Source organism: Schistosoma haematobium, chromosome 2 (genome assembly GCF_000699445.3).
Source record: "Schistosoma haematobium chromosome 2, whole genome shotgun sequence".
Taxonomy (NCBI): domain Eukaryota; kingdom Metazoa; phylum Platyhelminthes; class Trematoda; order Strigeidida; family Schistosomatidae; genus Schistosoma; species Schistosoma haematobium.
The window spans coordinates 35,922,948-35,947,146 of NC_067197.1; the positions used below are offsets into that span (position 1 = coordinate 35,922,948).

The 24,199-nt window shown below is 39.9% G+C and overlaps 2 protein-coding genes across 2 annotated transcripts in view; one reads left to right on the top strand and one right to left on the bottom strand.

The window, feature by feature from the left end:
* Window positions 1-56: 56 nt before the first annotated feature.
* TMEM62_2 (Transmembrane protein 62) overlaps window positions 57-24,199 on the top strand; it is a 29,944-nt gene continuing 5,801 nt past the window's right edge. Inside the window, exons 1-4 of the mRNA XM_051215064.1 lie at window positions 57-1,266; window positions 6,823-7,012; window positions 8,089-8,202; window positions 20,837-20,918. Of these exons, the coding sequence (XP_051068248.1) occupies window positions 1,046-1,266; window positions 6,823-7,012; window positions 8,089-8,202; window positions 20,837-20,918 (607 nt within the window). The 5' untranslated portion in view covers window positions 57-1,045. The remainder of the gene's footprint in view (window positions 1,267-6,822; window positions 7,013-8,088; window positions 8,203-20,836; window positions 20,919-24,199) is intronic.
* On the bottom strand, window positions 21,987-23,994 carry MS3_00006828 (uncharacterized protein). The gene has a single exon (XM_051215065.1). The coding sequence runs from the start codon at window positions 23,270-23,272 to the stop codon at window positions 22,394-22,396; it is 879 nt and encodes a 292-aa protein (XP_051068249.1). The 5' UTR covers window positions 23,273-23,994; the 3' UTR covers window positions 21,987-22,393.

A 24,199-nucleotide genomic window follows, 5' to 3' on the forward strand; every position in this document is an offset into this window, starting at 1 on the left:
ATTGGCGTGAAAATCGTTAGTAAGTTATGTGTTTTACTTCTCATTGTTGCGTTTCCCTTCTTTTAATTTACATACTTGTGTTCTGTGATGTTGAACCGCACGACTGAATTATTGTGATTTTGTTAACCACTTAGTTGCTAAGACTGTTAAGGAACTCAACCAGAAGTGTATAACGAGAAGAATCATGTAGAGCAACAAAACGTATGCATCGATCCTTATGGTAAGCACTGGTTTCAACGGTACTACTTTCCGGAGCTTTACGAATATATATTGATTTATTATGTGGGTTTATGAGACCTAACTAATAGGTAGAATGCTTACCATTAGAAATAGTATAGTCATTATGAAGATCCAATCAGAATGTATATTCCCGCCTCTGGAAATCAGTTATAAAATGTCACAGTATGGAAATCCTGAGTAAACTGCTGAATCATATAGCATTACCAAAACACGTTTTCTGTATTTCTACTGTTGTATTGTTTTTGCACTTGGGCACTATGACTGAGGTATTTCTTGGTGTTGGTTTTAGCATCACTTTGTCTTACAATTAGTCAAAGGTTCATTTTTTATTGTGCGCAACTCCACTACTTTCTCCTAAACATTATCACCAGTCCATAGGTGTATGTCGCATTACAGTAATATAACATTATTTAGGGAATAGGCTTATCCCTTAACTTAGATAGGTGCTTACTGCTAAGTCTTGAGTATCGTATATTCGATATTATGTAAGGTTGCACACTGTTAAGTCTCAAGATAGGATGGAGCTTTAAGTAAGTCTTACCCGATTTGTAGTGCTTTTTCTATTGGTCTCAGTTTAGAGTTTGAGCCATGTGGTTATCTAAGTTGCTTTAGTGTTATTTTGTTATTAGTAGGACTCTAATATTTTTCTCCACAAACTACTCATACCAGTCCGTTGAATAACTGTCTGACTTGACGAATCGCATCATGCTACTTGTTATGAACTCGTTTGTCATGTAATGGAGTTTGAATATTTATTTGGACGTGCTATAAGTAACTTGTGCATATATGTATGTATATATGACTCATGTGTATATTAAATTTTTGTATCCCTTCTTTATTGATTTCCAGCTACCGGATTGTAGCTGTTGACAACGATTTGGTGTCGTTTGTAGATGTGCGGAAGCTCTCGCCTAATGATTCAAGCAAAGAATGGCCTATTATTTTAATCACAAATCCGAAAAACGTTAACTTTTTACTCCCAAAAAAAGAACCATTCCACAGGATAGAGTTTTCTACGCACATAAGGTAATTAATATTGGTTTTTAAGAGTTTAATTGCATTGAGCACATCGTTGGTCGTTGACACATATACAACATACTTCTTAGTTACTCCATTCATATCTTTTATATCTTCTGATAGAACGAGACGCCGATACACTAGAATCCATGCACTCAAGCAAAGGTATAATAGCTCTACAATACCGCATTTAGCAAGTTTACTATGCGACGGAGAGGTTGTAGGAGCTTACTTAGGCGAATAAGATTTCGAACTGGTAAATTATGTTTCTCAGCGTACTTGCAGTTGCAAATACCGCAGTTATTCACTGAGCACTTGAAAACTTGACATAGGGTTTTCAATATTCATTTGTTGATTTAGGAGCATGGTGAAAAGCTTTTAACTTTCTTTTGGTAGTGATTTCATAACCGTCAATATAGTGGTGGTAATTATTATGATTGCTATTAATACAATTGAAAGTGCGTTTGCTAATAAGCAATCTGTAGTTTCATTTATTTCAGGCGAAATATGAAATCAATGCAAATTTGAAAAAGACAATCCAGAACTTTTCATTGTAGTATGAAGCTGGAATAGTATTAGATAGAAGTACAGACTAATCTTGTCATGCAAATATAAATTCACTAGATGTTACACTTGTGCAGCTCATTGACCAAGTATACGCTTTGAGCTAATTATTTCATGTGAGCACTGAAGATCCTACTCCCGATTGTCAAGATCGAGATTAATTGAGCGAATTTGGAACATCCACCCTAAGGTTTGTAATTGAAAGTGTTTCAAACACCAAACCGCAGCCTCGTAAGCAATAATTTATGCATGATATATGAATTATATTCGCCACTTATATTCAGACCTGCAACCATCTTAAAATTGAAAGGAATAAATTACTATGATCCTATTTAATTGTATAACCTATCTGGATAATCGTTTTGTGCGTGAAGTAAAAGTAAAAGTTGAGAAATATTTCAAAGTTTAAATCAACTAATCTAGTTAAATATTTTTCTTCAGTTCTGTTTCGGTTCGAGTACTTGGACAGCATCCCAGACTGCACACAAATTTAATGATAACTAATTTTTGGACTCAATTTTCGGTGCACTTTTGTATCAATGTTTATGTGTTTAAATAAATAATAAGTCAGACCACATAAGTGTAAGGTTTGTTACACTAAGTATGTAAATAGTAGAATGTTCACTTGAAAAATAAAAATAAACTACTCTAGTTTTACAGTTCAAATGACTGATATACGAATATTGTTTGAGTTATAACTGTTACATGGAGTTTAGATTTCAAGCCTTAAATAGTTTACTGTTTAAAATATATAAACTGGGATTTTTCGAATATCAAGTAGAAGGTTATATTGTTAGTTTTGTTTTATTTTGACAGACATAGTAAACCACATTACTTCGATAAGTAGAGTGAAATATACAATCAATGTTGTGATATATCATTTTAGAATTGTTTCATTCACGTGCTTACTTACTTACTTCTGTTTCTCCCCGTGGTCGAGTATAGGCTTCCCACCATCATTCTTCATCCAACTCTGTCCTTAGCAGTCCTTTCCATTCGCTATTCATCCTTTCGATGTCTGCGTCCAATTCTCAGCGCAGTGTGTTTTTGGCCTTCCTCTTTTCCGTCTCCCTCAAAATTGCAAGTTAGTGCTTGCTTTGTGATGCAGTGTGATGATTTCCTCATTTTACGTCCTATCCACTTGGAGAGTTTTTCCTGATTTACTCTTCAGCCGAAAACTGGTTTGTTCTCTCCCACAGTGGGCTGCTGCTGATGGTATCCGACCAAGGGATATTGAGTATCTTGTGTAGATAATTGGTTTCAAGCACCTGAACCTTTTTGATTATGGTTGTAGTAGTTTTCCAAGTTTCAGCTCCGTATACTAGAACTGTCTTGATATTCGCATTGAAAATTCTGAATTTGATGTTGGCTGACAGCTGTTTCGAGTTGCAGATGTTCTTCAACTGTAGGAATGGTGCCCTCGCTTTGCCAGTCCTTGACTTCACATTTTTACCAGATCCTCTTAGTTCATCGATGATACTACCCAGGTACGTGAAAGATTCCATATCTTCCAGAGCTTTTCTATCAAATGTGGTTGGTTTTGTGTTCTCCGTGTTGTATTTGAGGACCTTGGTTTTCCCCTTGTGTATGTTGAAGCCTAATGCTATAGAGGCTGCTGCTACACTGTTTGTCTTCATCCGCATTTGTTCGTGTATATAAGATAGAAGGGCCAGTTCATCTGCGAAGTTTAAGTCGTCTAGTTGATTGCAAGCTGCCCATTGTATTCCATGCTTCCCCTCAGGTGTGCAGGTCTTCATAATCCAGTCGACCACCAGAAGAAAGAAGAAGGGGAGAATAAGCAGCCTTGTCTGACTCCAGTCCTCACATGGAACACATCTGTCAACTGTCCTTCATGCACAGCTTTGTAGTGTAGTTCGTCCTATGAATTCCGGATGATATTGACGATTTTCTCAGCTACTAACACCATAGTGTCCAACAAGTTTCCATAAGATCCTCCTGTTCACACTATCAAACGCCTCCTCATAGTCAATGAAGTTGATGTGTAGTGACGAGTTCCACTCAACCGACTGTTCAACAATGATCCGTAGTGTCGCAGTTTGGTCTGTGCGCGATCGATCCTCAGGGGATCCGGCCTGTTAATCTCGAATCTCGATTTCCACTGAGTTTTTCATCCGGTTCAGCAACATTCTGTTGGAAAGTTTTCCTGGTACTGATAGTGGTGTGATGATCCTGTAGTTTTCACATTTGCTCAGGTCTCCTTTCTTTGGAGTCTTTATGAGGTATCCTTCTTTCCAGTCCATCGGCACTTGTTCCTCCTCCCAAATCTTTTTGAATAGGTGGAGTGTGTTTTTAGTTACTTCGATGTCTGACTTCAGTGCTTCAGCTGGTATATTGTCGGGTCCTGCTGCTTTCACGCTTTTGATTTGTCTGATGGTCATTCTGATTTCTTCCGTCATTGGTGGATTGACATCTATAGGAAGATCTGTGTGTGCTGGTTCGATTTCTGGTGGATTCAGTGGAGCTGTTCTGTTGAAGAGTTCCTCAAAGTGTTCTACCCACCTGTTCCTCTGTTCTTGAATCTGAGTGATTGGCTTGCCTCCTTTGTCCTTGACTGGTCTTTCTGATTTAATATATTTCCTTGTCGTTTTCTTCGTTCTGTTATATAGTTGTCTGATATTTCCTTCTCTTGCAGCTTTTCCTCCTGTCGTTGCTAGATCATCCACATATTTCTGCTTGTCAGCTCCAATGCTCCTCTTCACTTGCTTGTTTGCTTCTGTGTATTCAGCTGGTGCCTTAACTTTCTCTGTTCTTGTTCGGTTGTTGTTAATTGCTGTCTACTTGTCCTTCCTTTCTTGAATCTTGTTCAGGGTTTCGATAAAGATCCATTCCTTATGATGATGTTTCTTGCAGTGCAGAACCTCATGACACGTTGAAGTTAGTGCTTCCTTGATCTCTCTCCAGTTGTCCTTCGTGGTAGTTTCTTCTTATTTGAGTAGATTTTGTAAGACTTGGAACCTTGTTGTTGAGAGCTATCTTGAATTGGTTGAGATTGTCAATATCTCAAAGGAAGGCTGTATTAAGCTTTTGTGATGTTTTTTCCCCAGTTGTCCAGTTTTTCTTTAGCTTCAGTTTTAAATTGGCCAAAACTAGGTGATGGTCTGAAGTTATGTCAGCTCCTCTCTTGGTTCTCACGTCTTCAATTGACTTTGTGAGTTTTTAGTGATACAAATATGATCTACCAGGTTCTTTGTGGTTTGATCCGGTGAGACCCATGTAGCTTTATATATACGTTTGTGTGGGAATATTGTGCCGCCCATATCCATTTTGTCGAATGCACATAAATTTGAAAATCTCACCATTCTTGTTCCTTTCTCCTAGTCAGCTCATGTTGTCCTATGATATTTTCATACCCAATATTGTCCATTCCGACTTTGGCTGTTAGGTCTCCCATCAGGTTGGTCAGGTCCTTTCTTGGACACTTCTACGTTCGACCTCAGTCTCCCATAAAACTCGTCTTATCGTCTTCATTGTTATCATTGGTGTGTGCATAGAACTGGATAGTACTCATTATGATTTCCACCTTCGTTTTGATGGATGATTTGATGACCATGGATCCATGAGATTTCCATCCTATAAGTGCATCACTTTCTTCTTTGGACAGCATCAAAGCAACTCTGTGTGTGGAGCATTTCCTTCTTCGTGACCAGAGTACAGCAGCATCTATCCTGAATCTAACCTTTTCTGTCCAGCTTGGGTCCAATGGGTTTCTCTGATTCCGAGCGCTGTCAAGTTGTTTCACCTCGTTTCCGTTGCTATTTGATTGATCCCCGGTCTCCCACATTTTCGAACATTCCATGTTCCTGTATTAATTGTTTTTCTTGTTGTTAGGAGGGACATTGGCCTCATGACTTCGGCAGAATGGGAGCTTTCACCACGAAGCACCATAATTCTTCAGGATGAAGGTCCTTTAATTCCCGAGGCAGAGTTTACATGGTTTAAATTGTTTATTTTGGTTCGAGTTGTTTTAGCAAGGTTGTTGTTTAAGGGATGGCGTTACTGGCTACATCATTCTTTACCCGGGCTTGGGACCGGCAGTAACCCTAGTAGAGCTACAGGTGGAGTTAACTGAATAGGTGACAAAGGTTTATTTGAAATGGTATTTTGAAGAAATACTAGGTATTAATCAGCCTAATGAAATCATAATGGTTTGTGTCATACGTATGATAACTGTCGCTCAATCGAATCCATGTTTTTTTAATTTATAACTGCTCGACTTGTAATTGAACATTATTTCGCCTTTTCTGAGTAAGCAAACGAACTTCGAAAACTACTTTTAGGATTGTTCTTTTGTCATAAATGTGAGTAAATGCTGAACAGTTAGATTGTTCAATAAAACAATCTGAGTGTTGGTTTTATATATACTGATTTTTATCGTCAATGCTGTCACCACTTTTAACCGAATTATTAGAAGTATTTTATTAGTCATTTTAAGATGCTAGTTTCATCACAAGAATCGTCATTTTGTTAAACAATAAGTATTTCAATATTCCTTAAAACGGTAGTCTAATAGTTAGGATACTCACCTTTCAACCAACAGTTCACAAGTTTGAACCGTGATTTACGTACTGGGGTTGCATCGCGGCTCTTTACACAGTGCCTGCGGCCCGTAGTCGCGTGCATGAACCTCTGTTTAGAGAATGAGTTACATTAAACTAAATAATCCTTCTAATCTTCACTGCTCCATCTCGTAAAATACGCTCATTATGGTGATCAATGATTACCTGAATGTTCAAACGCTCTACACGATAGTTATTTCTTCAGTCAGAATAAGTTTGTTTAAAGCCTGTCCAAACTTTCAATGTTCTGTTTAGAAATACCGTAATTATTTGTTGTTAAACAGGTAAATTAAGTGTAATCACGTCTTACTGGTAGGTTTGCAGTGACATCTATTAGTTTATTATTGTTTTTGTCTTGAAGCCTTAACTATTCAGTTTAAGAAATAAATAGTTTTATCTATGTGTTGATGGATATTTTGATTAGAATTCTAGTTTGGTCACTATCGCCTATTCTAAGAGTTTCTGTGTCAATCGATGGCATTCATCAAGGATTCGCCGAACCAGCTAATTCACTTGAAAGTGATAATTCAACACCTTTATATGTACTTCCATGGAATACATCTCAGTGGTCAACCAATCCGTATGCATTTCACGTGATTGAAGTCACAGCTAGGGTGAGTGAATGATCTACCCGTTTTTCATCAAACTTTCATATTTAATGTGTTGTTGAATGATAGTAATTACTGATGGTTAGAGGTGTGAAAAACTAGTTCGAAAGTTTGGTTATTGGAACGTAAACTTCCGAACACTAAACAGCCATAAAGTAGTCGAAAGAAAGATTGTATAAGAAAATAGGTTCATGTATAGTGTGCAATTCTCATTGTAATGCTAATAAAAGCCTATATAGTCATGCTCTTAGAAAAATTGAGAATCGAGAAATTATGAGAACGTCAAACGTAAAACAGATGCGCTCAAATAGTACAATTAATGTCATTCCACAGTTAACTGAGTTATGGATGACTTTATGTGACATTGTCATGTGCACAAATCCATTGTCCAATTACCAATGAATATTGAACTGTTCTTTTTACTAATTGACAAGATGGTACAATGTGTTTGCTCAAGCAAGTGACTTGTTACTTTATTTGTTCTACGTATTACTAAGTGTATGAAAATAATCCGGAGTTGATTTATATTATGAATTCTCATCAGTTGAACAATTAATGAACAGCTTTATCCTGGTTTGTAAATCTGTAAATTTCATCAAATTTTCACTATATTAATATTTGTTCATGTCAAGAAAGTAAGTGAGGTTGTTTACACTGATATGTCATCGTATATTGCCAATATGTCTTATCTGAACGAATATTTCACAACTAACCCTTCATACAGGGAGTTGTGGCGATTTTATTAAGATGCACAGAGTCGTTGAAGTCGACCAAGTTTCAGCTTTCACAAAAAAAATATTTTATAAATAGTTGTAAATGGTTTTTCTGAAAGTCTAATTTGACCATCAATAATGCATGACACCACCGTTTCGTTTGTAATACTGTATATCGTTAGTATTCCGAATGGTACGATATCCACTATACCAGTGATCATTATTCTGGCACCAGACATTGAAGTATTTTTACACAGACCTTGTCACATTAACAGCGTATATTCTATTGTGCATTTTGGCTACTTGGCCACTGTAGACTATTCGACTTTGTTTACATTTTGCTTACTTCTGCCTCATATTTATTTTAAGGACGTCAACAATAATCAGCGTACAGTTGTTCAGTCGTTCAGTCTTCGAAATCGTGCTGTTTTTCCCATTGGGTTTCTATCGAAATTTTTGGTTGCCAATAGTTTGTCAGTTTTTGTAAGTTTATGATGAGTTATATTTATCAGTAAAACAAATTGATTCTCGTTATATTCGAGAAGTCTTAGGAACTTTAATATGTGAAATGAAACGTGACTCCCAAATATACTGTATACTTTAGGAAGCAATATCTGTCAACATTCTGAAGTACCCGACCGTTGTTGCTACCTTGACGTGGTGGTCGGGCTTGCCTATCGTGATGAAGAAACCGAGCTATACTGGCTGGAACAACCGTTCCTCAAGGTCCTACTGTGGTGCGTGCTACTTATATTGATATAAGTAGTATATAACGTGAGTCAAAAGAACGTAACGTCTGGCAGCAGAAGATGGAGAAGATCAAGAAAAGAAGAGCGAGAAAACAATGGAATTTGTAAGAAATCGCATAAACAATGAAATGCGAGACAATGGATTGATGTTTGCAAAAGCAACAGTCCGGTTTGATATGATAGAATAATATTTTGCAAATTAACGATTTACTATATGGTTTTTCTATTTTACCAAGTAATTCTGTAATTTGTCCTACATACAATTTGGTTGTCCTCACCCGTGTTCTCCTTCACTACATTTGGTGTCGCTGCCTCCACTAAGGATGAAGATTCCATGGCCGAAGGAGTTTGAGAACGGAGATGTGCTGAGGTTCCTGAAGTAGTTTGAGGCCGTGGCGGAGCTGGTGGGAGTGAAGGAGCCGAAGGCGAAGTTGGTGGTGCTGGGGACGCTTCTGAGAGGCAGGGTGAAGGCTGTGTATGACAGCTTGGACGGTGCTGGCGGGAAGACGACATGGGAGACAGTCACGGAGCGGTTGGCGGCGGAGTTTGACAGCCCAGTGGACAGGGAGGATGCGCTGCAGAAGTTCCGGCTGGCGAGGTTGCCGGTCGATGGTGACCCACTGGTGCTGGCTGTCGAGCTTACCAGATTGTTACACCGTGCGCTGCCGAGTCTGGATGAGGAGTCGGAGGCACAGTTGTTGGCGTCACAGTTTATCGAGAGTGTGCCTGCCACTGTCTCCCAACAGCTGAAACTGGTAAACGCAGCGCAACCGATGGATATCAGTGAACTGGCGAAGGTGACTCGTCAGCTGATGACGCGAACAGTAGCTCCGGTCGGGTGCGAAAAGCAGGAGATGAGTAATGTCGAGAAGAAGATTGAGGAGCTGGAGCGTGAGATTGCAGCAATACGAGTGAACAATAAAAGGAACGATAAATGTTACGCTTGTGGAGGGACAGGACATTGGAAGATAAACTGTCCAACAAGACGAAGACGCAGATATGTTAGACGTTACAACGAGTGTTCTTTCTATCCTAGGAATCTGGGGATTGTTGCGTTAGTAGACAGAGGGGCAGTATATACGAGAGTGAACATAAATGAGCGAGATTTAGTTTGTCTGATCGATACAGGTGCAGCAGTATCGTTAATAGGCAAAGAGCAATGTAAGAGAATCAAGCCGTGTACATTAGCTGTCCACACGATAGGGGGCCATATGTTAGAGGTGTTTGGCGTATCTAACAGTATCGTAAAATTGGGGGATGCTGAGATAAATTTTCCGTTCGTCGTAACCACAAGCTTATCGAGACCGATATTAGGAGCAGATTTCCTAAGAGAAGTAAAAGCGATAGTTGACTTAAGAAGCGGTAAGGTGGTCACGAAATATGGTTAATTGACAATACACGAAAGTAGCGAAGTGGCTGAAATAAGAGTTGCAGCGGATGTCTCGTCAAAGAAACCAAACATTCACGAATTATGCAAAAAGTATGCGAAACTATTCACGGGAGATGGGGAGCCGTATGGATTTTGTGACAGAGTAAAGCACGAAATACCGATAAAGAACAGTCGAGTAAATATATTTGCAACACGTCGTGTCCCGGTGCATTTAGAGGCCGAGGTAAATCGTCAGGTCCAGGAAATGTTAAAAGAAGGTATAATTGAGGAAGCGGACAGCCCATATAGCTCGCCGGTACTCTTGGTAAAGAAACCAAATGGAAAGTATAGATTTTGTGTCGACTTCAGAGAATTGAATAATATAACAGACCTGAAGCCTTGTGCAATGCCAACAGTGGTGGAAACATTAGATCGGCTACAGAATGCCACGGTGTTTACAGTGCTGGATTTACGGTCAGGTTATTGGCAACTGCCTATAAAACAGAGTGATCGAAGCAAGACAGCGTTTACTGTACGTGATAAACAGTATCAATTTAAACGAATGCCGTTCGGGTTGGCGGGTGCACCGTTCACGTTCAGAAGATTAATGACACTACTGCTCAAGAATCTAGATAATGTCGAGGTATATGGCGACGATGTAGTTGTGTACAGTCAAACAGAAACAGATCACATCAAGCATGTGGAAGCGGTCTTAAAGCGAATTGACGAATTTGGACTTCGGATTAATAAGGACAAGTCGCAGATAGCGAAAAGTAGCGTCACATTGTTGGGACATAAAGTGGGAAATGGAGAAATAAAACCATTGCCGGAGAAAATTCTTACCATAAAAAATATTGCAGTACCTAATTCGAAAAGGAAGTTGAGACAGTTCCTGGGAAGAGCGGCGTTCTACAGTCGGTTTGTCAAGAATTTCGACGAAATAGCAGCACCCTTATATAAGTTATTGAGCAGCACCAAGTTTACGTGGACTGAGACTGCCGAACAAACGTTCAACCGAATCAAAAACATGCTAGACGATCGCCAGATGACGCTCAGACTGCCTGAACAGGGAAGATTGTTTACAGTGGCCACAGACGCGAGTGATCATGGTATAGGTGCTGTGTTGAGTCAGGCTGATAGAGTGGTGGAATACGCGAGTCGCGTCCTCACACCCGCTGAACAGAAGTATTCAACCATCGAAAAGGAGTGTTTAGCGATTGTGTGGGCAGTGGAAAAATGGAGACCATACCTCTTAGGTAGACGATTTCACATTGAGACCGACCATAAACCCCTGCAGTGGTTGAAAACAGCAAGAGACCCCCGAGGGAAGTTGGCGCGATGGATGATACGCCTTCAAGAATACGATTTCAGTATCGGCCATGTTCCAGGAAAAGAAAACGTAATGGCGGATTACTTGTCAAGACCAGACATGGAAGCCGACCTGCCACTAACAGCATACGCGGTGAATAGTTTAGAGGGAGACCCATTAGAACTCGTCCGGCAGCAGAAAGCTGACCCTAACCTTCGAGAGGTAATCAGAGTGATAAAAGAGGGAGCAGACGTAGATAAACGAACAATGGACAAGGAGGTAATAACGCTGCTTCGGCAAAAGGACCGACTGAGAGTGAACTCATATGGAGTGCTGACCTGGCAGGACGATGATGAGAATTGGGTGGCGGTGATCCCGAAAGACTGGCGGCGTAAAGTGATACACGAGTGTCACCAGGTAGCACATACAGGCATCGCAAGAACGACGGACTTACTACGACAAAGTGCATACTGGCCGAGCATGAGAGACGATGTGGCTGAATACGTGTTAACCTGCCAGCAGTGTCAGCTAATGAAAAGCGATCGATACAGACAACCGCCATTACAGTCAATCCCAGTAACCGCAGTCGGTGATCTATGGTCGGTGGATGTGATGGGACCGTTTCCACAGACGGCGAGCGGTAACCAGTACCTGTTAGTGATGACGGAACATGCTACACGTTGGGTAGATGCCGTACCCATTGCAGACCAGCGGGCAAGGACAGTGACCGAGGTGGTAATCCGGCATATTGTAGCGTGTCACGGAATACCGAAGATGATATTAACTGACCAGGGTCCCTGCTTTGAAAGTGACGAGTTTAAAGCCCGTTTAAAGCAGTTTGGCATCAAGAGAATACGAACTACACCATATCATCCTCAGACAAACGGGCTTACAGAGAGAAACAATCGAACGTTAAAGGAATGGTTAGCATCAAAAGGAGGAAATTGGGAGAAAGAGTTACCATTGATTTTGCTGGCACATCGTTCCTCCACACAAGGAACAACCAAGAAGTCACCTTTCTTGCTCATGTATGGCAGACAACCACGACTTCCAATGCATAATAAGACCTGGCCACAACAACAGAAGTGGACGACAACAAGGTTAAGAAAAGAGAGGAGAGAGGCAATAAGGAACGTGGAAAAGAAACAAATATCAGACACAAAGAAGGCAGAACAACATAGGAGAACGTGGAAACCCTTTGCAGTGGGGGACCTAGTAAAGTGTAGAGAACGAAAAAGTAACATAGCAGGGGGAGCACGGTCGGGGAAGCTGGCCCCAAACTGGGAAGGACCGTATGTTATCACGGAGAGACGCGGCTCGGTCTACACGATCCGGAGAGAAGACAAGCAGAAGCGCGTAAATGCTAGTCAACTACAGAGATGGTTTCAAGATCATCATGGGTGTGAATCACGAAAAGCACCAAAGAACACAGCGGTACGGAGATCAGAAAGACTACGACAGCAACTTGTTAAAAGGGGGGACGAGTGTGGTGCGTGCTACTTATATTGATATAAGTAGTATATAACGTGAGTCAAAAGAACGTAACGTCTGGCAGCAGAAGATGGAGAAGATCAAGAAAAGAAGAGCGAGAAAACAATGGAATTTGTAAGAAATCGCATAAACAATGAAATGCGAGACAATGGATTGATGTTTGCAAAAGCAACAGTCCGGTTTGATATGATAGAATAATATTTTGCAAATTAACGATTTACTATATGGTTTTTCTATTTTACCAAGTAATTCTGTAATTTGTCCTACATACAATTTGGTTGTCCTCACCCGTGTTCTCCTTCACTACACTACCATGTCAGACAGGTCGGTTGGAGAACGGTAAGACTAAAAGCAACAAACCCAAGGTCCGAAGGCGAAGTCGTACTGCTGACTGTACGGAGGTGTAGCAGCAGTGAGGTGTTTCCTTCAGACAACCAGCATGACAGCGATGCTGCCTTCCCGCAAGGAGGGGTGGGGTTAGAAAAGGTCGACCCTAAAAATGTCACATCTCACCTTACCTCACGGATTTCCGTCCCCGGCGGTAAGGCCCTTTGAAGAACGGAGCTAACACGTCAAAAACCTCCCACGAAAAGGCCGTGCCCGACCGGCCTCAAGCAGTTGTCCCTTGGGCACTGCGGTCACGCCCTCAGGTCACTGAGACCACCTCTAATCCAATTTCCCTTTCAGGTACCTCCAGAAGGACCCTTCTTCGGTGTGGGCAACCGGGAAGTGATAACCGCCATCATACCTCTAACAGCACTCGAGACCACTGTATTCATAATCAACCTTCCTCTTCAATTCCTATTATTCCTCCTACATCGACTTTCTACTCTGAACTTCCTCTTTCGGCTTCCTCCTCAAGTGTCACCATAGCCAACGATTCTAGTGTTCAAAACCCTGTCCCAGGTCTACTGAAACCTCGCTCCAAACTACACATTGGAGCCTTCAACGTACGCACCCTATGTCAAATCGGTCAGCAGGCTTCCTTGGCTAAAACCCTAGAGTCTCTTTCCATTGATGTATGCTGTGTCTCCGAAACACGCACACAGGATTCCAGTGTGGTCATTCACTTGACCTCACCTCGGCAAAACGGAGAGCCAACGAGATACACCCTCCGTGTATCTGGTGACCCGATGGCCAGTTCTCGTGGACTGGCAGGTGTAGGCATAGCACTAAGCATGAGGGCGGAACAAGCACTGTGAGAGTGGATCCCCGTTAACAATCGTTTATGTGCTGTTCGGTTAAACGGCTCCGTAAGAACTCGGGAGGATAGGGACACACGTCGTTGTCGTTTCTGCCTACGCTCCCACCGGCTGCAGCTCAGATGATGTGAAAGATGAATTTTACAGAAAGCTTTCTGAACTTCTTCAGAAAGCTAAACGCTCAGACATAGTACTCATAGGGGGTGAGTTTAATGCTCAGATAGGTAGCTTAAACCAAACAGAAAGGCATTTAGGTGGATATTTTAGCATTCCGGCACAGCGAACAGATAATGGTGACCGTCTGCTGCAACTGTGCTCAGACAATCGCTTATTTTTAGCAAACACAAATTTTAAGCATAAGGAGAGACATCGTCTAACATGGCGACCCCCTACACCAAACCAACGATGGACTCAAATAGACCATATTGCCATCAGTCATCGTTGGAGAGGGTCGGTAGAAGATTGTCGCTCATTCTGGAGTACCTGCTTGGACTCTGACCACGCCCTAATACGGGCACGCATCTGCTTGCGCCTCATTGGACGCAAAAAAGCCACAGTAAAAAGACCCATTAGAACCGAACTGAGTAGCGAGGAAACCAAAAGTAGGTTCCAGGAACAACTGAGGTCACGATTAGGTAGTTCTGAAAACGAGGTTGACCCAGTTGTTGCTTGGAAAGCCATACAAACAGCTGTGGAAACAGCAGTGACATCTATCAGTGATTTAAACCACAGGGTTACAAAGAACCAATGGATTTCTTCAAGGTCTATCACACTGATGGATTCTCGCAAACTCGTCCCATCAGGTTCCGAACATGATGAAGAGCGACAACAAATCAGATCTAGGTTAAGAAAAAGTCTAAGAAACGACCGTGAGCAGTGGTGGGCAATGAAAGCAAAAGAGATGGAAAAGGCGGCGACTATAGGGAACACAAGACAGCTTTACAGACTAATAAAAGAAACTGGAATTAATAAGTCAAGTGTAAGTGAGATTATATCGGAAAAAGACGATACTCTCATCTGCTCCCAGTCCAGACGTTTAGAACGATGGGCGGAACATTTCAGAGAACAGTTCAACTGGCCTTCAGCTACTCTACAACTGCCCTCCATTCCCAGACAGTGTGAATGGAACATTGAAGTAGGTCCCCCAACTCTTGCTGAAGTTCAAAAGGCTATAGTTAATCTGAAACGAGGAAGGGCAGCTGGTCCAGATGAACTGGCTCCAGAGGTCTTTAAGGATGGTGGTCCAATTTTAGCGATTAGGTTGACTAATATTTTAGCTAGGATCTGGGAGTTAGACGTTATCCCATCTAACTGGTCACAATCACTTATCGTCCCAATATATAAGAAAGGGTCAAAATCATCCTGTGACAACCACAGAGGGATTAGTTTAACTAATATAGTATCTAAAATACTAGCTTCGATAATTATCAGACGCCTAACTAAGACTCGTGAACTGCAAACACGAGAGACTCAAGCTGGCTTCAGACCTGGTCGTGGCTGCATCGACCACATATTCACCATTCGTCAGATTCTAGAACACAGGCATACTTATCGGCGTCCAACAATGGTGGTCTTTCTTGACTTAAAAGCAGCATTTGACTCGGTAGACCGCGAGATTCTGTGGCAGTGTCTGTCATTGAAAGGCATACCACAGAAGTACATAAACCTTGTGAAGGCTCTTTACTCGAACACTACTAGTCGAATCAGAGCTTATGGCGAACTGTCATCTACTTTTGCAACCTCAAGTGGTGTCCGTCAAGGCTGTCCACTTCCCCCATTTTTGTTTAACTTCATCATAGATCTACTGATGGAAATAACTTTCTCGTCGACTGAATTCTCGGGTATTGATCTCCATCCAGGAGGTCCACTTATCGACTTAGAATACGCAGATGATATAGTCCTGTTTGGTGAAGACGCTGACAAAATGCAGAGTCTTTTGGTAGCACTAAGCAACAATGCCAGAATGTTTGGAATGCGCTTCTCTCCCTCTAAATGCAAGTTGTTGCTTCAGGACTGGTCTGCGTCAACACCTGAACTAAGGATAGGGAGTGAAGTAGTCGAACGCGTTGGCAACTTCACTTATCTTGGAAGTTTGATCAGCCCTAATGGGTTGGTGTCTGACGAAATCTCAGCACGGATTCGAAAAGCTCGCTTGGCTTTTGCCAACTTGCGTCACCTATGGCGAAGGCGAGATATCCGTCTATCAATAAAAGGACGGGTATACTGCGCGGCAGTCCGTTCTGTTTTACTTTACGGCAGCGAAACATATCCATTAAGAGTAGAAGACACTCGTAAGCTATTAGTATTTGACCACAGATGCCTTAGAAATATTACTGGCATCTGCTGGGATCACCGGGTAAGTAATAGTGAGATTAGACGCAGGGTATTAGGGAATGATGGTAAATCAGTTGATGAGGTTATGAATCTTCATCGACTGAGATGGTTGGGCCACGTGTTACGTATGCCTGAACACCGATTACCACGACGTGCAATGCTATCCGGTATTGGAGATGGTTGGAAGAAAGTTAGGGGCGGCCAAACCAAAACGTGGCATCAGTGCTTGAAGACACTAACTTCTAGTCTGAGCCATGTTGGTAGATGCAGACTACTTGGTTGGGGTCCGCGTGACTATCGTAACCAATGGTTGGAGACTCTTGGTGACATGGCTCAGAACTGATCACAATGGCGTCGGTGTATACACTCTCTGTCTTCCCTTAAACTAAGAGATTAAAATCACTTCATATCCTTCTTTCTACGAACCAATTCTTTCTTCTTGTACTATATCTCTATAGGCAATCTTTCTCTTATATATTACCACCTTTGACCTAACCACTGCTGTGAATCCGGTGTTCATCTTGTTGTGCTGATGCGGTGTGGCAACCTGGACCGATGCACATATGTGCCTGGTCCTACGTTGTAGCTGACTGACTGACATTCTGAAGTAAATACAAACCCACTTAGCTTTACTTAAGGAGAAAACACTTGAAGGGTATTGATTTGTGGTATAGGGGAAGTAGCGAAATATATTCCTAAAACACTCATCGACGTTTCATTTTTACGAGACTTCTTTTCATACGGTAGTGTCCCTATATGATTGAAAGCAACAGCTTCATATCATAATTATCGGTGGCCGTTAAAACTTATCCAAGCCACTAGTAACAATAAGCTTCCTGTCAGTGAAGCGATATCTAAGGTTCGTGACACCCTAACTAGTAATCTCTTTGGATACCTTGAATCCTAGACGAGATATTCTGAGGAGGGTTTAATTATTTCTTGACTCTAATGACTTGGACTGTGTTGTACTCCTTGGTTGGTGGCCAATCAGTTCCTTCAATGGTACGGAAATCGAGGAAAAAACTCTAGCTTTATGACTCGTCCAGTCTTCTGATTCTTCAATCTCATCATCGATGTGATCATAAAAATGGCTTCAAAAGAAGTACTTGACGATTATCGTGTTGATGTTTTACGTGGAACAGTCATTTTGAATTCAGGTATACAGAGTAGATTGTGTTACTACTATGTATAACATAGATTACATAAATCACATCTAATCACTTGACAATGTTATAACGCTTGGTTTTACTTCGTCCAATTTTATAACGGTTGCGTTTGCACGTTTACACATATGGGACGTTAATTTACCTTAGACGATTATCTACACTAGATTCCCTCCCAGTGTCTATTCTACAGGACGTCAACTCAACTCAGATCAAGAACACGTGATTAGCCTGACCACAACGCAAATATATTTTCACACCGAAAATTCGACACAACCCAACAACAATCAATAATAAGTAATAATAAGGATAGGTGAATATATAACTCATCTGACACCTGTCAGACTATCTACATGTCTGACTAAGCATACAGCTAATCATTATCATTCTCGCCCACACATCACAGAGTATCCTCAAATATGTCATTTACTTCACACATCATCCTGTAGTACATTCTATTTCTTCGCTTGTGGATTGCACGATGCTTACTGATTCTTTATCCCACCAACTTATCAACTTGTACCGCATGACGTTTATTATTGGATCCTTAACTCCCTTGAATACTATTACTGAAACAATGATGGAATCGTTTTCTCAACTGAGCTAATCATAAATGGAGCAAGACTGCTTAACATTAGTTATTTTGAACTGATTTGGTACTTTGACTGAGAAATTTTCAATAGAGTTGATGAGTGTTTCGGATTGTTATTCAATACTGTTTTGGTTAGTCTTTATTACCATTAGTTCTACCTGATATTGCCAGGAATTTTGTCGCATGATAATTGTTAATTCTATCGAAGTATCCAACTGCTACGCTTGAAGCGATTACGATATCACCTGAATTTGGCGAACGGAACGAAGGGTCAGCAACACAACAACAAGACAAGCTAAACTATTCACTGCATCCCAGCTCTGTTAACTAGAGGGCGAAGACCAGATTCAGCCGAGTGAAAGGTATGTTCCACAAGCAGGCAGGAGCACAAACAAACAAGCACACAACTCAAGTGTATATATCCAGTATAAAAGTGTCCCTGGGAGACGTCGTAAAATAGCGTATTAAAAGAGGGAATAACCCAATTATGTTTCAGATCTTTCCAGGTGGGAAATACAAATGAAGGTAAAAGTGGGCACTTTTGACACGAAAATGAGAAATCCAAATTTTCAAAATAAATCATGAAAATAAGACGTCTACGAAGTGATTTCTGGGGACTTGCATCCGCAACATCAACTATACGACCGAGTTACGCTTGAAATCGAGGATCAAAACAATGAATGTCTATTATCAAATTGCGTTTCTCAAATCGTTAGTCATCTATGGTGAATAACGCGTCTGTAAAGAGAATGACATCCGGTCGCTTTGTCTGAAGTCAATAATGACTATCAACAATGAAAACGGAGACTAAGAGTAAACAATTATGGCAGACTGCAGTGGAATGTCTTCGAGGTGATCTCGACGACGTATGGATTTCAGAAGACGGCACGAAGTGATGACTTCATTTTATTATTGTACAAATTGTAAATATTTCGCCTCATAGTAAAGTAATAAGACCGGTCACTGAGTATCTAATACAGCGTATAAGGAAATGATGGTTTTGTAATGAACTCTTATTACGACCCAGTCACTCTTATTGCTTAGTATTCTTGGACATTGTTTCACTGGACAAGTCCCCAAACCAGAACACATTTAAACAGGTATGCAATTATAATCCAAATAAACAAGGTCGAATGGAAGTAGGAATCACAATAAGGAAAACGTTGGTGTGTTTATAAATTTTACACAAGAATATTCGGCGAGACTATAATTTATAGGAGGACCGATCAGACATAAGATAACAGGTCTTGGATTTTGGCGCGAAATGCATTCATCCATTTGGCTAAGTAACGTTTTGGCATTTAAGCTGATGTCGGTTCGTGATGGAAACTTCAAATCTAATTCCTAACCGTAACCATCAACTGCAAATCATAATTCTAATTCCTCACACTGGTTTATAACCCTCACTTAGTCCTAGTTAGTAGGTGGGCATTTCCAAGGTCACTTCAATGTCGCTCAACGATCATCCACAAATTATGACCTCACCGAATATTCTAGAGTATTCTTCTAAGTATCCGCTAGCGCCAGGAAATGGTCAGTCAGCGTGCCTCAACACAATCGTGCACAGAACATGCCTTAATCTAATCTGTATCCCATTAACAGGTTTTATAATGGAAACAAATTCAGACGAGTATTTGACCAGTACTTTTCTGAATTTATAAATTTTTCCTCTTGTTTTGTGTGACGAAAGCAGTTTGAAGCAAATTATTTCATTTTTACTGTTGTGTATAACACAGAGTGTTAAACTGCTTTTTTAATACTAAAAATTGAAGAATATGGATTTTAGTCGCCACATCTAAAGGAGTCATACACTCCTTGCCGATAACATCTAATGTTTCAGTTATTATTCAAATACTAGTCGTCCACTATGTTAAGATTCGATGTTTTCAGTTTACTAAGTTCTTGTACACCACGTAGCTAAAATTTCGTAGGTTTGTATCAGATTGTTCAAGTGGTTTAATCTAAAATGAACTTTATTTTGACTTTTGTTCTGTTCACTATTGTTTGTTTATTAACACCTGAAATAAATAAACCACAGTTTTTGTTGTTTTCTGTAGATAATAATTAAGCACTTTAGTATTTCACTTTGTTACAAAAGTCTGTTTATGTAAACCTTGTCTAGTCGGGTTATTTTCAAATCTCTACTTATTTTCGGGACTTTTATGATGTGTGGTTTCGACATAACATACAAAATTTACCTACTAATAAATCATTCGTATTTTAAGTAATCTATTGACTGTAAATTATCATTTGTAAATATTCGTGTATGCTATTAGTCCAGATGATACAACTATTTTCCCATCCATCGTACATAAGGTGCACGAATTCTACTACATTTATTTATTGTTTGCTAGTTCAGATAAGTTAACCTGTTCATTTTTGTACTTCGTAAGCAGCAAGTGATCGATTGCTTTTAGTGTGCCTTGTTTTTCAGACTAACCAAGCCGTCAGTTCATGAGAATGTCAATGATGACTCTAAATTGTGTGTAAGGATGTAGATTTCCAAGCTTGTAGCTCTCAGAATAGTCTCAATATGGTTGAATACCTCAAGAGAGTTAGCTTAAATTCAGTCTCACTACTGAAGTTTGCTCTGATCTCTTATCTTTCTACCTGTGTCATTCCACGTCTTGCATTCCCTGATCACGTTTGTTTGATTGGAACTGTTCCTTGTGTTTAGTTTTCCATTGTAGCTGTGATTATTTCATCTGTTTCATCTTGTCGATTTCCCCTCTCGCTTTTTTGTGGTAACTCGGACCAGTTTCAACTTGTGCTAGGTCGTAAGTTGCGTTTCACTGATTCACTTGTCCCTTATTCGTTGTAGTGTCCAGATTTTACAGTACAAGCCAAAAAATGAACATATCTTTGAAAAAGAGCAAAGTATAAAGTATAATTTCTGTTATTTTTATAGGTTTCTGCACTTTATTATACTTTATGGATAACAGTATTCACGTTTGTGGTATCACCGCTTTTAATTCGTCGTCTGAACTTACGTAAGTTTGTATTTGTAATTAATGAGTACATGGTAATGAAACACCACAGACACTTCAAAATTGTGAAAATACATGCTCTAGCCTACTTCTTGTATTGTTTATTAAAATAATCAACTTTCAGATATTAGTTTTAAAACTCAAACACCACTCCATGTACTTTGGTTTAGGCAGTTGTATGATATCCTTAATTTTCAAATACAATTGTTTCATTTAAAACAGGTTATCTTGATATTTTTTGGGTTACTAATCTGAATTAACCCAAATAGTTAAAATGATAATGTCTCTTATTTTAAGATTCCACCTAAATTTCTTATTTTATCTATTTTAATTAATTGATAAGTCGCCAAAGAGTTTAGAGTGTTTTCGACCTCTTGAGAATCACCATATTTTTGTCATCGATTTCAGTTAAGGTAGCCATTTCTTGTTCTGTGTTCTGCTGACTGTCAATCAGTATTGAAATATTAGACTTTGTACTGGCGGAGTAACGAATTGTCTCCGAAAATCAAATTATTCTAGGTGTCAATTTGTATTTCTCTGTATCCCTGTTTCCCTTACCCTTTGATCAATCAAAAACTAGTTCTAATCGTCCAATAGAGAGCGTACTTTCAGATGAATAAAAACTGTTAGTTTCTATGGCGCAGCATTTTAAAAATCTCATTACTGATGTCATGTTTCACATATTGATATCGAACAGCGAAGTGCAGAAAATATTTTGACAGATGTTTGTTGACGTTGGATTTCCAAGTGATGAAGAGTTAGTTAGACAATTAACAGTTTATGGGAATCAAACTTTCTGTCGTTTCTGTTATGACCTTGGATCTCCCAATTATTTTGTTTTTGCCAAAATCCCCGTCGCCAATTGTTATGACCTTGGATGTCTGACTTTTCGATCACACGACTTATCTACCAATCCGAATACGACTTATACGAATCTTCACACTAGGCCAACCAATGACGTTCAACCGGTGTGGGCAGTTTAGCGTCCTTATTGGTCCTATGTCCTACGAGCCCTTCCACTTGAGTACAGAACACAATACCAGCTTCCGAATCAGAGCAGATCAGACCAGAACAGAGCAGATCGTTTATTTCAGGCACACCTAGTTTATATATCAATCACACAGACCGCAACGTACCATAAAATAGGAAATAATATTTGTACACAAATAAGCCCAAAAAGTGGCTGTGAATGTGGGAGGCAGTAGTTAATAAGCTGAACATAACTTAAGAACCGTAAATCGTACAATAATAAGTTATAGGTCAAAATAAAGCTTACAATAAGAGGAATATAAATATACGTAATGTAATTGTTGAATAATTATACAATAAGAATATTTATAGAATATTAGTCCATTAATAGTCCTCGGGAGTTACCTGTAATTTAATCTCCACTCGGATATAACACCTCCCCCTTTTTTTTGAAAATTCCAACTTTAGATTCTGATTAAAAAAAAAAATTATATGTGACTTTAAATTCCTCAACATTCTCCTCCTCCTCGAAATAATGTTGGGTCCTTATGGCTCCAAAATACAACTAGTAGGACTTTATTTAAACCATGTTTCTCGTATTGACTGGGGAAGCCACTAAAAATGACTAGATGATGATGAACGGCCTTTGATCTGAGTTCATTATTTTCAAATTCATTATGAATCTCGTTAGCAGATAACGAGTCATTAAGAAAGTCAACGTCTAACAGAATTAAATTAGATTTTTGGCCATCATTCGACTCAGCTGACATATTTCCCTCATTGTTATAAGAAGTTTCATCAAAATCATATGCATTATTCTGAGAATCAATATCTGGCACACTGTCATTAGAAATGGGATAAGTTGACTCAATATAAAATTCTGTCTTCCGGTGATTTTGAGTAACATCTGGTACAATTTTGTTCATCGTGTTGCTCCAGTTATTTTCTGAATACGAGTCACCATAGCTTTCTCGACTAGTAGCACGTGGACCACAATTTTGTTCGAGCTGACGTTTATTTTCGCAGCTAGACAGTACCAGTAGTGTTTCATTTGATTCTGGACTCTGGGCATCATCTACAGGATCTGGCTTCTGATCATCTGGTATTGTCACAACTTCATGTGCATCTAACACAATATTTTCTTGCTCTGAGCTGGACACGTTACCAATATTACGTTTCCCTTCTGGTATAGAGGGATTTGAATCCTGCACAGGATATGCTTCTGAAATGTCCATTACTGCACCATTATCTGCATGATATATAGATTTCTTATTTTCTGCTTGAATGCAAAGTCTGCCCAAAACTGTTATAAATAGCTCTTGTTGCAAGGCAAACATCTTCTGCTGGTGCTGTAATATTAACCGCAACTGTTCGAAAGAAATCGACATTTTTTTTGCCAATAATATTAGCTCCAAAAATCACCGGCAATTATACAGCTAATTTATTTCCAAAATCTGAGTCACCACTTGTATTATTATTATTTCTTTGTTGCCAAAATCCCCGTCGCCAATTGTTATGACCTTGGATCTCCCAATTATTTTGTTTTTGCCAAAATCCCCGTCGCCAATTGTTATGACCTTGGATGTCTGACTTTTCGATCACACGACTTATCTACCAATCCGAATACGACTTATACGAATCTTCACACTAGGCCAACCAATGACGTTCAACCGGTGTGGGCAGTTTAGCGTCCTTATTGGTCCTATGTCCTACGAGCCCTTCCACTTGAGTACAGAACACAATACCAGCTTCCGAATCAGAGCAGATCAGACCAGAACAGAGCAGATCGTTTATTTCAGGCACACCTAGTTTATATATCAATCACACAGACCGCAACGTACCATAAAATAGGAAATAATATTTGTACACAAATAAGCCCAAAAAGTGGCTGTGAATGTGGGAGGCAGTAGTTAATAAGCTGAACATAACTTAAGAACCGTAAATCGTACAATAATAAGTTATAGGTCAAAATAAAGCTTACAATAAGAGGAATATAAATATACGTAATGTAATTGTTGAATAATTATACAATAAGAATATTTATAGAATATTAGTCCATTAATAGTCCTCGGGAGTTACCTGTAATTTAATCTCCACTCGGATATAACAGTTTCGTTATTCGGGTTAGTCATTGCTATGAGGACGAATTTTACATTAAATATGTATGCAGGACGGAAGGGTACCATCAGCACAAAGGTATGTTTCCTCAAATATCCTGTATGTAATATGTTAGGCGAGCTATTGTTTGTCGATATCGGTCCTTCGCCCATGTCCTTGCGGTAGATGGATTTCTCACTGCAATTAAATCACGAATG